The sequence below is a fragment of the Homarus americanus genome, unplaced genomic scaffold (assembly GCF_018991925.1).
Source record: "Homarus americanus isolate GMGI-L3 unplaced genomic scaffold, GMGI_Hamer_2.0 scaffold25827, whole genome shotgun sequence".
Classification (NCBI taxonomy): Eukaryota; Metazoa; Arthropoda; class Malacostraca; order Decapoda; family Nephropidae; genus Homarus; species Homarus americanus.
In genome coordinates, this window is record NW_024738300.1 from 4078147 (window position 1) to 4094989 (window position 16843).

At 39.1% G+C, this 16843-nt stretch overlaps 1 protein-coding gene across 1 annotated transcript in view; it reads right to left on the reverse strand.

Moving 5' to 3' along the window:
* Positions 1 to 16843, reverse strand: part of LOC121873797 — a 75281-nt gene that overhangs the window by 50132 nt on the left and 8306 nt on the right. Inside the window, exons 2-4 of the mRNA XM_042377500.1 lie at positions 2361 to 2581; positions 1268 to 1444; positions 117 to 319 (exon numbers count right to left, since the gene is read on the reverse strand). Coding sequence (XP_042233434.1) covers positions 117 to 319; positions 1268 to 1444; positions 2361 to 2575 — 595 coding nt within the window. The 5' untranslated portion in view covers positions 2576 to 2581. The remainder of the gene's footprint in view (positions 1 to 116; positions 320 to 1267; positions 1445 to 2360; positions 2582 to 16843) is intronic.

A 16843-nucleotide genomic window follows, 5' to 3' on the forward strand; every position in this document is an offset into this window, starting at 1 on the left:
TATATATATATATATATATATATATATATATATATATATATATGTATATATATATATATATATATGTATATATATATATAAACCAAAATGTTACTCACCCAACATTGCTTACTGACCTTTCTGGGGGAGGACCCTCCTAAGCCGTGTGCTACTGTGTAGTGGTGGGGTGTGGAGAGATAGGTCGTGGAGGGCCAGGTAAAGGGCGTGGACGGTGTTGCGGAAATTACGGTGGAGGAGGACGTCCTCCACTCCTTCTTTCCCACCCACCACTACCACCCGCATTTCTGGCAGAAACCACATTCTTGCTGTCTCTAATAACCTATATTGAGAAGCGTATGTAATACAGTATAATAACTCTGTTATGTACCAGAGTTTCGTAAATATCGAGAAACAATATTAAAGTGCCTGTTAGTCATAGATGAAAAGTTATGTCGTCATACCTAAACAACTAAAATGATACATTGTTATCATAATCTTCCAGCTTCTTACCAGTATTATTTACCATACAGATACACTGTTCAAAGTCGGTTTCGACAGTATGAAATTGCTATTCGCTTATATCACTGTTATTAATTACAAATGAAAATATAAATGATAACAATTTGCAACGTGATCAGTGATTTTCAAAACAAACTTTGCATGATGTAATAATAAGAAGAGTCCTTGTGAAAAAAAAGGGAAAGACAAAACAGAGACCATGAAGGAGCGGTATGTTAAACTAGCTTGTGTACTGTAGGGACATTATGAGTGTCAGTAAGAGCACAGGATCCCCAGATAATAGTGAGAGTTATTGTATGTATTTGTATCTATCAATCACTTTTCGAACCTTATTTCATTACGTATTGTTATTTTGAGAGGTTCAATGACTTTGTATCCAATATCCATATATAATATATGTTTATTTGTGTAAAACTGAACATGTCTTCTCTTACATTGGTTGGCTTCAGGTACTGACATTTGATACCTCAACATAGTATTCAGTGACATAAGAAAAATGGAACCTCATTTTCATGCTGTAGTAATTATAATCATAATAGGTGAGTCAAATATTATAATGCGATTCCACGGAATTGATATAGATTACGTGAGGTTATAATTTTATATGCATATACCCTGTACAATATCTGCTGTTGGAACAGCGCTGGGAACCTGTTTTTTCTTATTAATTCATCATTCTCTGAAACTGTGAGTCATTGCATCGTTTTATATCAAATGATGTAAATATTTGATCATCTAATTACTTATCGACGTAAGAAATCTTTATAACCTCAGGGAGAGTTGGGTGTTGTTGCTAGTGGTGGTGAAATCAAGGATGAGTGCCCGGCAGGTGGTTCTGGTGTCCCCCCACAGCCCCTGGAGGAGGTTGTCCTGGGTCAGCTGGTCCTGAGACAACACCCACCCTGCCTCCACTACCACGCCAGCCTCCAAACCCACACTCATGTGTCTGAGGAACACATAAGAACATAAGAACAAAAGAACATAAGAAAATAAGGAGTCTGCAATAGGCCGGTTGGCCATTGCATGGCAGCTCCTGTCGAGAGTTACTACCACTCTCTATCATCCATGAATCTATCGGGCCTCCTTTTAAAACTTTCCAGCGTTACAGCACTTACTACAAAGTTGCTAAGCTTGTTCCACTCGTCCACCACCCTATTTGTGAACCAGTTCCTTCCTATCTCCCTCCTAAACCTAAACTTATCCAACTTAAATCCGTTGCTACGAGTCCTATCCTGCTCGAATATTATAAGAACTTTATCTATATCTCCTTTATTGATTCCTTTCACCCACTTAAATACTTCTATCATATCTCACCGCACTCTTCGTCTTTCTAGGGAATGCAAGTTCAGTTTCTTTAACCTATCTTGATATGGAAGGTTTCTAAGTCCCGGAATCATTTTCGTCATTATTCGCTGCACCGACTCCAGTGAATTGATATCCATTCTATAATAAAGGCACCAGAACTGAACCGCATATTCGACGTGCGTCCTGACTAACGCAAGATATAGTTGCAGTAAGACCTCTGCACTCTTATTACTTACACTTCTAGATATAGAACCTAATACTCTGTTTGCCACTAATAAAAAAAAATACTCTGTTTGCCTTATTTCGAACATTAATGCACTATTTTCTAGGCCGTAGATCCGGGCTTACAAGTACCCCTAAGTCTCTTACACAAGTCGACTTCTCCAGGATGATGTTGTTAAGGCTGTATAGTTTATTTTTGTATCCTGCAGGACAGGGTCCTGGGCCAACTGGTTCCGAGAGAACATTAAACTTCTTTCTTTTTATAATCTTAATATCAGCAATCAAACGATCATGATGTCGTGTTAATACACAAAGAAAACGAAGGTATAGTTCACCTGATTATACTGGAGAATATAGGTGAGTGTTGTGTAGTGGTGATGAGCACCAGGTGACAGCCGGTGAGATGGTGCTCCACCACCTGACCCACCATCACGCCCACATCCACGCCCACCTGCTTCAAGGGTTCACCCACGTTCTGACTAATTACAGGTCCAGCGATCACAACCATGGCAACAACCACCAATACAGATTCATACACGATTGCTACCATTCTCTCCTGAAATAACATGTCCCGAAAGTCTTAGTTATACTGTATAACACCGCTTTACATTAAAGAATATTATGTAACCTGTTATACTTTTTAAATGTGTCTATTATAATAATAAATAGAATATATATTATGTTGTTCTGTAACATCAGGTTTGGATTTTATGGACGTGGTAAGAATTAGAACTATACACTTATTCTGTGTCAGGACTGTCAATAGGCCTAGAGAGTGCGTCAACTTACCGGATAAGTTTTGTTACATATGTGGAAGGTTTACCACAGTGGATACAAGATGCAGCATAACCTCATATGTCAAACAGCTGCATCATGCGTATTTTGGCTGCAAGCTAAGAGGTCAAGACAAACCTTTTGCTCTTCATATTGCATGCCAATCCTGTGTGTCAAAGCTTCGCAGGTGGTCCTTTGGGAAAACTCAAAAGTCTGCCATTTCGAGTCACAATGGTTTGGCGGGAGCAGCAGTATCATTATGACAATTGGTATTTCTGCCTGACGAGCATCAAAGGCTTCAACAAGAGAATCAAGGCTAGAATTATGAATCCGAATTTGAAGTATTTGAATTTTGCCAACAGACGGATCCCACACAGTGCTGAGGTACCAATTCCAGTTCCTTTGGCGACCTCTGAGTGCTCCTCTGAGTCCGAAATGGAAGAAGGCAGTGTGTATGGAAAGCTGTAGGCATATCAACCAAGGGAAGACGAAACTCCAGGGCCACTGAGTCAGACCGAACAGAATGATCTCACTAGAGATCTCAATCTGCTGAAAGAATCCGCCCAACTACTGGGGTTGAGATTAAAGGAGACGAACCTGCTAGCAAAGGGCACAACATATACCTGGTACCGCCATCGAGAGAAGGAATTTCTGGAACTTTTTTGAGAAAGAAGGTTCTTTGGTTTTCTGCAGTAATATCAAAGGCTTGATCGAGCACCTGGGAACGACATACACAGCAGGTGAGTAGTGGTTGTTTATAGATTCTTCGAAGATGAGCCAAAAAGCAGTACTGCTGCGTAACGGACCTTCAGTTGCCTCCATCCCTGTGGGACCCTCCGTGTAAATGCCTGAGACATATGAAAATATAGAAATCTTAATAAGAGCGCTTAAATATCATCAACACATCTGACTGATCTGTACAGATCTACGAGTCATTGCTCTTCTGCTTGGTCTTCAAGGCGTCTAAGCCAAGTACCCATGTTTCTCGTCCCTCTGGAACAGCACTTTGTTCAGAAGGATTGGCCGCCTAGACTGCAGTTTTTGCCATGAACTAGAAATGCCCTAATAGTTCTCTTAATTGGTACGAAAAAGGTTGTTACCGCCACTACACATCAAGCTAGGTCTTATGAAGAACTTCGTTAAAGCCCTCAACAGGGAAAATGAGTCTTTCAAGTACCTAGCCAGGAAATTCTCACAGATCAATGAAGGGAAGTTGAAATCTGGAGTTTTTGTGGGACCACAAATTCGTGACCTTTTCAAAGACTACTTTTGAGAGCAATATGAATGACATGGAGTTGAAAGCTTGGCTTGCTTTCGAGGCTGTTATCCAGAAATTGTTGGGAAACTTTCGATTTCCAGAATACAAACAGCTAGTTCAGAATATGATAGACGGTCTTCATGATCTAGGCTGTCGCATGAGTATGAAAATGCTCTTTTTGAACTCCCACTTTGAGTATTTTCCTGATAACTGTGGGACATACAGTGAAGAGCAAGGTGGGCGGTTTTACCAGGACATTGCCATAACGGAGCAGATATACCAAGGGCAATGGGACGTCAGCATGATGGCTGACTACCGCTGGTGCTTGAAACGTAATGAACCGTACGCAGCAAATATTCGAAAATCAAACAGGCAGCAATTCTATACATCCAATTGACTCTCAGCTCATGCATTTTAAGTCAGAGTACATTTTAATATGCCACCTCAATTATAAAACATGAAATGCTACATTGTTCTATGTTCCCCAAATACAGAACTTTCTTCAAATACACTATCTGCCTAAAGATTTAATGTGATTTTTTTTAAAGAAAACCAAATGTGATAGGCAAAATCTACTTACATATTCTGGAAGATCATCCAAAAATTGTTAAAGTAACATATTTTCCTTTAGAAAAAATAAAAATGTTTGATTATAGACCAGTGTAATACACGTACCTATTACATAACCACAGTGATCATGGATTTAAATTTTCCAGGCAAGTTTTCTAATCCCTTAAACTTTTCTCTGAAAAGTTGGATGTGTGAGTGTGTGTGTGTGTGTGTGTGTGTGTGTTTGTGTTAAAGAAATAATTATGAAGAAAGTAGGTTAAGTTGTATTTGGTATGCAATAATGTTCCCGAAACAAGTAGTTCTTTATCACGTATAGATTAATTTCGATTAAGTCAAGCCACATTAAATCTGATATCTAGAATACTATTTGTTGACTTAATTTGCCGAAAGGCAAAGATAAATTTTTACAGATCATGTCAATTTAGTATCCACTTAGAAGTAATTTTCTTGAAACTTATGCTATCTCATATTACCCATGAAAAGGATCCACACACACACACACATTTATATATATATATATATATCCTTTACATAGAGTTGTGAACAAAATATATCAGGGATGTAAGATACAGGAAGTTAAAATAAAACTAGACACAAATATAGCTTATTTAATATCAGCGTCATCATCACTCTACAACACCTAATTATTATTTCTCATGCAACACGTGGCTTTATAAGACAATGTTTGATCTGTACAGGTACGTAATTCTCTCTGGGTGTGTTAATATCTCACAGGTTTCCAGACACTGTATGGAGGGATGATATACCTAATATTTACCTGGTTGGTACATAAGTTTATTTGCTCTGTTTTCCTCATTATAAGTTTTCATCACGAAGTCATAAGTACAGGGCAATACGCTTCTTATCAAACTTTTCTGATATATACCATCTGCTGGAGGTGAGTTACAGTACAGTGGCAGAGTGCGAAAAAATATATTTTTCTCTGAATATGTATGTGATGGTTCATTAGTTTTACCATCCTGGTAGAACTCCCACATGGAAACGCGACGTCTTCCTCGGTTAGGTTTATCTGCCACCGTGCCATCCCTCTGCCACCGCCGTATCCACCTGTAAACTGTGGACACGCTGGTCATGGTCTCCAGGGATATATCCCGAGCTGACATGCCATACAGAGATAGCCACACGATCCTGGCGCGGATGGTCATCATCATCGCTTTGTCTGCAGGTCTCTTCTTCATTTGTTTGGATCTGTCAAATATAGATGATAAATATGGTAACTTCGAAATTACTTAGTAATGTTTTCACGTAATATATTACAATACGGAAGAAATAAAATAAACTTAATAATTGTCTACTGTATAACAGTCCTCATATGCATTAGAGAAAATTATATTGTTCATGTATAAGCAATCGCAGATTTGTTTAATATTAGTAATTTTTACTTGACTAGACTCTCTTAGAGGCCATGAACGCTTGTTGGACGGCATAATGAGGACGTGTCCTCCTCATGTACTAGCTATCCCATCAGCTTTGTTTTACCCCTGCATGGCCTCTGTAGCACCGTAAAGTATTTCGTAAATAATTAGCTACGTGGAATTCCTTCTGTCAGTGCCCCAAAAAGGGGCTTTACTGGAGTGGTGATTTAGCTAGTCTACACGGTTGGTTTCCCTGCTCCTGCACACTGAGGACTTTTGTTTAAAAGCCGCATACTAGAGGTTAATCCTTGAGTGAGCAAACAAACCCGGAAAGTGTCCGACTGCCGCCTTTTGCTGGCCCTACGCTAACCAATCATTCACACTCCATCAATAAATCATATTTTCTGTCACTGTCTAAGCTACTTTAATATGAGGAGGCAACACAAACTGCCATGATCAAGGCTGGAGGGTCTCTTCACCACAGGCAGCCTGGCAGATAATGACCGAGTCACCAATGCACTGCTAAAATTCCTTAAAGAGACCCAAGTGGTCAAACTGTGGTTAGGTAGGCTGGATACCCTAATGTTTGACCATTAATATAATTTAAATAAATTACCATTTTATAATATATAAAACGTCCATTGGAATTCTGCATTTCAATAAATTAAAATGCAGAATTCATATTTCAGTTTAATCCTATCATTGTATTGTACACAACTCACCCGCGTTGCACTATGTCAGTCTTATCATTAAAAACACTCACCTTTCATATCACCCATTCAGAGCATTGACTTAAAAAACAAAACAAATATAATACCCCAAAAAGTCAAAATAGTTTTTCCTGGTTAATAATAGGGAGAAGTCGGTTTGATTTTTTAGGGCATATTGCGGCTAATACAGTGACATTTTATAGGATTTCAGTTCATAGGAAACATTTCTCGATTTTTATTGAGTTTAAATGTGAAGAAATTAAGAATAAGAATAAAGAATGAACTCCAATGTGATTCTTTTTTAAACCTTCAGTGGTTTTTAACTTATCTTCAATGGTTGCAGAAAAAAATATAATTCCTATATTGTCTGTTTCCATGGTAAAATGATGGACTAGTTTGTCACATAATATTTCGTGGTATCATGGAATATGGGTCAATAGGAATATAAATGCTACCAAAGTTTCCTCTTTCATTCTCCAAGAAACAGCTGCTTCGACTTTGGAATTCGTTTCACAATTTTTGAAGCAATTTTTAGTTTCGTTCGGAAAACATACATATTCAGCTATGGGCCGTCAAAGAAATTGACCCCTATTCCACCCCATAACATCCAAGTAAGCCCCATGGAGGTACTGGCGCAGATAAAGCTTGTTATAAAAAAACGTTGTACTTGTGGTGTACATACAGCAGTAATGTCTAATTATGGAACCTACTGTAGTCCCCTCCTTGAACATGATATTACTCACGAGTCGCCACTCTCCATATATCTCTCCTTGGTAGCTGCACCAGCTTTAATCTTTCGTGTTATGGCTATCCGACTTGTCCTTGGCATGGTAATGGCTATTGTGCAAGAGAAACGTACAAGACAGCATAAAAAAGCACAAAAAAACACACAAGAGGATCGGGGGGGGGGCACGAGCAGTGCGTCAACTTTCCTTGAACGCTTGTCGGGAACTGCTGCCTATTATTGCTTGCTTGGCTACTGCTACTCAATACTCACTCACCATACTTACTGTACCAGACATGCTAGATAGCACCTAGGAACATATTATATTTGATACTGTATGTATGGATTACAGTATAATATTATACCATTTCACGTAGTTTATTTTAACGGAGACTATGCGGACCCATGCTAACCTTTGGTGAAGAGGACGTGGTGCAGGGGTAGGGATTATTTTATTTTATAACTAAAATTAGTCCTATGTCATTCATACTCCACAGAAAGCGTTTGTTCTGAATTGGTTGATACCAGGAAAAAATATTTACATTAAGCTATAAGAATTAAATAGGCACTCGAAATGGTTGCTTACCTTAAGTAGCAATGTCGGAGTTTATATTACATCATTACATCAAACTACATACAAAGCATAAAGTTAGGATATCCAGCAATATAAATTGATACTCAAGGTTCACTGATGTGGATGGAGGCCAGGGGCCGCACACTCAAAACACCTCATAAGTTACGTACAGCAGCAAGATACAGTACCATATCTTACAGACTCCTTACAGTCCCGTAAGCAGTCCGTAACACTAGTGTTTACCCTGTAAATTCAGTTCTCTTGTCCGAAGGTAGATGGCAGTGTAGGAGCTAGTTGGCCAATCGGCTCTCAGTTAACAAAATCATCAACCAATCACAAGGGAAGTAGAAATCAGCTGAGATCGACACACGTGATATTAGTGAGATAGAAGGACGCAAAGAAGAGACGACCAAATTTCAGTGAGGAGGAAGTATACACCATGGTGTGTGAAGTCGCCAAAAGAAAGAAAATAATCTTAGGGAAGTTAGACTCGAGATGTACAGTCAAATTGAAGAATCATGCCTGGGAAGAAGTTGTAAAGGCAGTGAATGTTGTGGCTCTAATCCCCTACAATGTTGTTGAGGTCAGGCGGAAGTTTTCCGATTTACGTGTAAGCGTAAAGAAAAAATCAGCACAACATAAGAAATATAGTGATGGAATAAGGTAAGTCCTAATATTTTACCCTAGGTGTTGATTTCCACTCTGAAACAAACTTAACTCTGTTTTTTCTGAGGCTTGCTACGATTTGAGATGGTTGTAAACTCAAGGAAGTAGTGTATGGTGGCTCTTCATCGTGAATTAATAAACAAATTTTCCTTATATGAACACATTCATTAAAAGAAATATCGTTCTTCGAAGTTTGCTGTGTGAGTAATTAGGAAAAACTGTATCGCCGATAAATGAACCCAAAGGCTAGTCGGTATTACTGCTAATAATTGCCCCACAACATTTAGATTTTCTTAATATACCTATCATATAGTTGAAACAATTTTAAAACACTATTCATTTTGTCACAAATGACCTAGAACAGAGATATTTAATATCCTTCTGGGTGGTCCAGGGTGGCGGAGCCCACCCGTTGGTAAGGAAGTTTGGTAAGGTTAGGTAGGTTTGGTTAGTATTATCAACTTCATATTAGTAATTACGTTATTTCCGAAGGTAATGAAGGTCATAATATGTAGCTTGCCATAGAATTCCTCATGTTTTCTACTTCTTTTTATTGCATTAAATTTTATTTATTTTTATTTTTTATTTTATTTATTGGGCACCCACTACATCCTTGTGTAAGGTGAAGTGCAGAAGCGTTTACAGCGCCCAACAGGGTAGCATGCTAAGTTCATGCTTGCCTTATGTCTCATGAGTTAAGGGCGTAGAAGCCTGAAGAGTCAAGGGCATAGAAGCCTGAAGAGTCAATGGTTTATGTCTAAGCAAGTTATTGGAAGCTCCAACAACTTTCCCTGAATATGAATTCGCAACTTTCGATTTACAGCAGGTACCTACAGGGACCAAGGGAGGCTGGGAAGTGTGTCCGAACAACTTTCCACCAGCCCGGGAATCGAACCCGTGACATCTCTCTAGCGAGGCAAGAGCGGTACCGCTCTACCCACCAGCGCCCCCATTAATCTTGATTCATCAAGTGATTTAATTTCATGTTTTGTAAAGATCAATATACAAATATTAATTTTTTGGTCTTATAGGCAACCAATACAGGTTGAAAAAGTCTGGCTGCGATTATTGTTTTCACTATTTTACCCCATTATGTTTGTTACAGTAAATCTAATTTACTTTTGATATAGATAGAGGATAATTTTGGGGGGTAAAGGCCCCTCGGTAGGTAGGATACAGATAAAATGATAGGTTAGGTTAGAATGTATTGAACTATTTCAATAGATTCCTTTCTAACTGTATGATTCCTACCAAATATAACATAGTAGCGTACAGTGTATGTAACCACAGCTCACAGTAAGAAAGTTTGTATTTTTTTTTTCTCTCTTGAAGGAGGCGGCCCCCAAATTGGAAATACATACACTGCAATTGAAGAGGCTGTTCTTCAACTCTTAGATCCAGCCTATATACATGGGATTCCAGGGAATTTGGAAAATGAAGAACTTATTGTTAAATTCACTCAACATATTTTTCCAACCCTCTGATATATTTTGTTCTTTTCTGTCCTTGTTTGTATTTCAAAAAATACTTTTGGTTCCCTATTTTCAGTTTTATAGGTTAAAGCTTACTCTTAAAATATAATGAATTTATGTATATTTAAAAATTAAACAACATTAGTTAGTTGTTTTAATTTCTAGCTGGCTTATTGCTTCCCTAAGTTATATGATATTAAATGTTGTTATAAATCATATTTTAATTGAAAAAATGAGTAGTGAAAATATAAGAAATTTACCGCCAGGAACTAAATGCACTATATTATAATTAAATTAATTTATAATATTGTAACCAAGTTTATTTAGTTACCATTTACAATTAAAACTATTTTATACATTAACTTTGGATGGTCAACACTATTTTTCAGACCCTTCTTTTTCTATAAACTGAAATATATTTTTAATTATAATATTTCAAGCATACCCTTAAACATAGACTTAAATCAAGTCATTATATATTTCTTTCCAGAAGAAGAAAGAGAACAAACCCCCGGACCTTCAGGAGCTAGGTTTACGGCTCTTCATTCAAGAGCGGAATCTACATTTAGGCCCGTTCAAGAGAAAGAGGATTCTCTAACCATCGTGCTGACTGAAGATAAAGAGGAACATGATATAACAGTACCCATTGTGCTTTTAGAACCTGAAACTTCATCACATCAAAACATTCAGGAATCTTCATCATCCAGAACATATGTTGTAGAAAGATGTAGCTCAAGCAAGACCTCTTGCTGCTACCACGGAACAGCGAAGTAGGTCTCATACCCCTTCTGATGATAACCAGACTAGGTCAACTTTAAATGGTGATCCCACTGATGAACCGGGTTCATCTCAAATACCAATTACAAGTCATACGAGGAGCAGAAGTGGCACCAGGCCACGAACCCCTTCTGCCCTAAAAGATGCAAATCTTATTCCGGAGGTGATTCAGGTTCAGTCACAAATGAGGAACAGTTTGATAGAGCTTGTTAATTTTGTTCAGGAAGTTGCAACCAACACTGAAAAAATTTCATCTAACAGTTCAACCAACATGGTTAAACTTGTAGCTAACACCGAGGGCATTGCATCTGCACTGCAAACCATTGCAAAAGCAGTGCAGTCAAAAAATCCTACCCCATGATACTGTTTGTGTTTAGGATATGGGTATGTGGAGGTGTTTACTTCTCCTAGAAGTCCTTTAATTTTGGTCAATGTGATAATAGTGGGGGTTTTTATGGGAAGTAGCCCACCTGGGCACAGGGCAAACGACCCACAACGGGGCCTGGGGTGCGACAAAAATAAGAATAGAAAGAAATTGTATATAGAGTTGAAAAAGTTTATATAGTATTAATCTACACCACGAAGATGCCGGAAAACCAGCTTTCTAAAGTGAAACAGATTGTATAAGTATGGAAACACGGAAGAAGGCAGAGCATTCCACAGTTTCGCTGTATGAGGAAAGAAGGAAGTACTTTAACGGGTTATTCTAGTGTGACCGACATCCACAGAGAAACGGTGGGCACCGCGGGCAAGACGTGTATTACGAGACCACGGCCTTGCCGGCGGTACACAGGATGCTAAATCCATTGAACATTGCCCGTTAAAGTACCTGTAAAAGAGAGAGAGTGAAGCAACATTGCTGCGAAGAGAAAGGGAAGAGAGATTGTCAACTAAAGGAGGAGAGTTAATAAGACGTAATGCCTTTTATTCCACCCTATCTAGCAGCTGGCCATAAGAAGAGCCACCCCAGATATAAGAGCAGTACTCCAAGTTAAGACGAAGGAATCCCTTACATACTTGGAGCAACTGCTCAGGAGTGAAGTAGCTAGGCAACGGTAGGACGCCACCCTCCTGGAGGCTCCACATTGTCTCACTGTTCAGTCCTCAAAACTTCTTCTTCCATCAATAGTTCATTAACGGTGTATGTAAGTTCCACCATGTTTTTCACTATAACGGTACAGCAAAGTATATTTTTTTTAGCAATAAACTGTTATTATTTTATTGTGTAATCATCACTTCATATAATACTACCCATCATCACTTCATATAATACTACCCATCATCACTTCATATAACACCATCAATCATCACTACATATAACACCATCAATCATCACTACATATAACACCATCCATCATCACTACATATAACACCATCCATCATCACTACATATAACACCATCCATCATCACTACATATAACACCATCCATCATCACTATATATAACACCATCAATCATCACTACATATAACACCATCCATCATCACTACATATAACACCATCCATCATCACTACATATAACACCATCCATCATCACTACAGATCGGTAAAGTAGTTTCCGAGATTCTCGTGCGGACACACACACACAAACAAAAAGACATACTTCTTTGTTATATATATATAGATTGTAATCAATTTTGCTCAAGAATATAGCAGATACTGTATTTTCATATATCAAATGTTTATCATAAGAATGCAAAAGATAGCCAATTTATTTTTCTTTATTTTCTATATAGAAGTTTATTTTATTATGTACAGTATATTGAAAATAAAAGTGAAATCAATGTTCGCTTTATTTGCATTACCTCTGTCTACTGTAATAAAAAACTAATTCTAAAACTTAGAGCAAAAGAAATATTAACTAAACCAATTACGAACTATATTGGCTGTGAATGCTTGGCCCGTCCCTGCTTCGGCAACACCTACAGCTAGATTGTCTATCTCTCCATCAATGTCGACCATGTCATGGGGAAGTGGTATCGTTCTCATTACACAATAATTGTGAAGATTGAAACTTGCAATTACAACTTTGGCACATTTGGAAAGGTCCGATTGAAGTGATCGGCCATAACGGTGAAGGCATATAAATCTTGATCTTAGGATCCCAAAAGTTTGCTCTACAACCTCTCACAGTTTGGTATGACTTGTTATATCTCTCCTTTGCAGGTTTTGAGGGGTTTCCGAATGGTGTCATGAGGAATGGCTCTAATGGGTGCCCACTGTCACCTGGAATAACAGGAGTAATGAAAAAAAAATCTAGGTAAATATAAAATATAACCCGAAATATACTGTATATAAAAAGCTAAAATGCCCTTGGGGAACTTACTCCCTCAGACCACTCTTCTATCTATAACCACAATAAATATAACATGTATGGCTGCATTATCAAACAATGAGTAATTATTTACTTGCTTCCATATAAACCTAGACTAATTGCCCTACAGCACCATTATTGTAACCTTTGTTCAACGACCAAATGTAAGCCTAATAAAGAAATTAAGTGTGGGGCACTAATTATGTATGTGCCGTCAAGTGTCTTAGTTTGTTTTGGGGGAAGGTATTAGGCTCAGCATAAGCTATATGATCAGTGAATTCAAACTTAGTCGATATGCAAGGTTAAACCTAGCTGAAATAGTGTGCCGTTCCTTCAATCTGCAAATGTATGCTTTACCATGTACTGGGCGGTTAAGTAAGTGATACTTGATTTAGGCTAGAGCTTAGACCTAGCCCCATTTAGCATTAGAGGCTATGTCCTAGGCACAACGATTGGCTAAAAAAGAAAAAATCTTAACCGTGCAATTTCAACTTATCAAGCATATAATTATCTCTAAAATCACCAGCCTTAAAGCGACGGACGGCGAAGTAAGCAGTTGGCCCAGGTTGGCTTGTGATCAACCCGTCGGCATTACATACTACTTGCACATTGAGAGAGTGGTATCGCTTCCTGTTTACATATGTTCATTCATTTTCACTTGGTGCTTTTATGGGTATATGTGTTCCATCAATTGCACCAATGAATCTTGGAGAGTTTCTTATTCTGGCAAAACCAGGCACAGTTCTTGCTATTTCTACAGCACCTGTTGGAATCTTTATTTCATTCCATGCCCTATCTGAGAGAATTTGGGTCACATTTCTAATAATTCTACTGACACTAGCTTAGGTAACACCAACTTTATCACCAAGTACATTTTGGAAGGTTCCACTTGCATAAAACCTTAAGGCTACTAACACTTGCGTGTGTGTGGGCACAGCATGAGATCTTGTAGTTCTCTACCTTAAAAATGGGTCTAATTCTTCACAGTCTTAATATTTCACGTCGAGGAAACCTATAGTATCTAAGTAGATTTTCATTGCTTATATTCATGGGATCTAAAGGGTCCCGATACCTTCGTTCACGTCGTAAAGCTCGATCATATAGATAAGCGAAAATCAACTCCATTGCAGGGTAAAAAAAATGAGGTCCAAGTGTTGCGGCATCATTCTGTTGGAAAAAAAAATATGCACCAAAAATGGGGTTATAGGGGGTGGTTAGCAAAAATGCTTTACAAAATTGTTCGTTACAGTTTTATCATTAGGTCTAGAATAGAAGGGTTATGCCTGCGAAGAAAAAAAATTCACTGCCTCAGGTCTTGCTTGGCTCTAAGGGGTAAAACACTGAAAAATGCACAGCGTGCTAAAATATCTATACACATTTTAAACTGAATAAATGGTTCAGTACGAAAGTAAATTAGAGTGTTAAAAGTATTTAAAAGACATCCTCTTGCCTCATGTCTGTCAAATACTCGCATTTGAAGCTGCTTTCTGGTAGGAACAGCAGCATTCTCAGCAGCCGTAGAGTCTTTTGACCTGTGGTCATTGTATTAGTCAGTTATATCTCCGTTATCCGGAATCCCTCAAACCCGGAACTTTCCAATAGCCAGAGTTGAAGCTTGAAGAAGGACGTGCCCTAAGTGCTCGTGTTAATGACCAAAGGAAATGGCCGCCGTGGATCGTTGTGTTGTGGGGGAAGAGGGACGGTGTGTGAGGAAAGACGACCTCTTGGCTACTCTGTTAAGTCAGTTGGAGCAGTTGAGGAGAGAGATAGACGTTTTAAAGGGGGAGAACGTAGCCCTCAGGACTGAACTCCATCACGTAGGTGTCCTGCCTAGCAGGACACCTGCGAAGGAGGGTCAGGAGGAGCAGGCGTGGAGAGTGGTTATCTCCAAGGGGACTGGGGTCAGACACAGGAAAGTTGACCAGGGTGTGGAGTGCAGTAACCCCTACAAAGTGTTGGAGGAAGCTAGCGAGGAAAAGAAGAGGCAGAACGGTGTAGTGCCAGGAGAGAAAAGGGCAGTTGTTCAGACCCTGCCCAGTGGTAAGGTCGTGGTAGTTGGGGACAGCCAGGTGAGGTTCTTAGATAGGAGTTTTTGTGCAAGACATAGGAAACTTAAGACTAGGGTGTGTTTTCCTGGGGCTGGGATAGGGCATATATCTGAGAGGATAGATAAGGTTTTGTCAGGGGAGGGTACCAAGCCAGTAGAGTGTCTTAGTGTAGGAGGTAACGACATGGAAAAGGTTAGGAGTAAGGAACTTTTCAAGAGGAACAGGGAGGCGCTGGGGAAGGTTAGAGATAGGGAAGGGATCCCGATAGTATGTGGTGTCTTGCCTAGAAGAGGAGTTGGTGGTGAATGGTTGTCAAGGGCAGTTGGTGTCAACGGTCGTCTTGACAGATATTGCAAGTCAATATCAGTCCCATTCATTGAGATCTGAGACAACTTCTACGGCAGAAGGAACCTGGATGCTAGGGATGGGGTGCATCTGTCTAGGGATGGGGTGGGAACCCTGGCTGGCTCTCTCGAGAGGGCAGTTCAAAAGATGTCGAAGTCTTTAAACTGCGAGGGGAACACATGAGCACGGGAGTGGAAGAGACTGCAGTGGGAGAGGGTAAACAAAGTGAAAGGTTACAGGGAAATAGTGCTAGGAATTATGACAAAACTAAATTAGACACGGAGTTAAAACTTAACGAGACAAAGAGAGGACTCAGAACACGACTAACTTAAATGTCTACTACGCAAACAGTAGAAGTATGAGAAACAAAATGGATGAAATCAAGGCGTTGTTATCTACCGAAAAAATCGATATAATAGCATTCAACAAAACATGGAAAAACCCAGAATCACGTGAGTTACCTGTCGAATACCAAATTGCAGGTTACAAATTATTCCATACCGATAGGCAGATTAGAAAAGGAGGTGGAGTAGCAATCTATGTCAGGGATAATCTGCGTTGTGAAATAAAAAAGGAAATAAAAACTGAGCAGAATACAGAAAAAATTGGATAGAATTAATCGATGGGAGGGAAAAATTAATCACAGGAGTAATATATAGACCTCCTAATCTTGATAGAGTTAATGAGCGACTTATTTGGGATGAAATGCGCAGAGCTTCCATACATAGCCAAGTCTGTATAGTAGGCGACTTTAACTTTCGCCAAATAAATTGGATTGGCCTTACGGGTAACTCAGAATCAGAGGATTTTCTTGAAACAATCCAGGACTGTTTCCTAAGCCAACATATAACCGAACCCACCCGGGGTAATATTATACTCGATTTAGTTCTGTCAAACAGAGAAAACCTCATAAGTAATGTCGAGGTAGGGAACGAACTTGCTAACAGCGATCATAAAGAAATTAGATTCCAGTTAGAATTTCAGGGCAACTGCAAGGAAATTTCCACAAAGGTCCCAGATTTCAGAAAGGCAAACTTTGATAGTTTGAAGAGGCAAATGAGAGAAGGGGTATCACGCTTGGGGGGGAATTACGTGACCTCACATGAGGTGTCCTCACATAATGTACCCACAGAGGGCGACCTCACCTTGCCTGGTGACCTGACGGTTGAGGATGACCTGATAACGAGATCTCAGGTTGACGAGTTCCACAA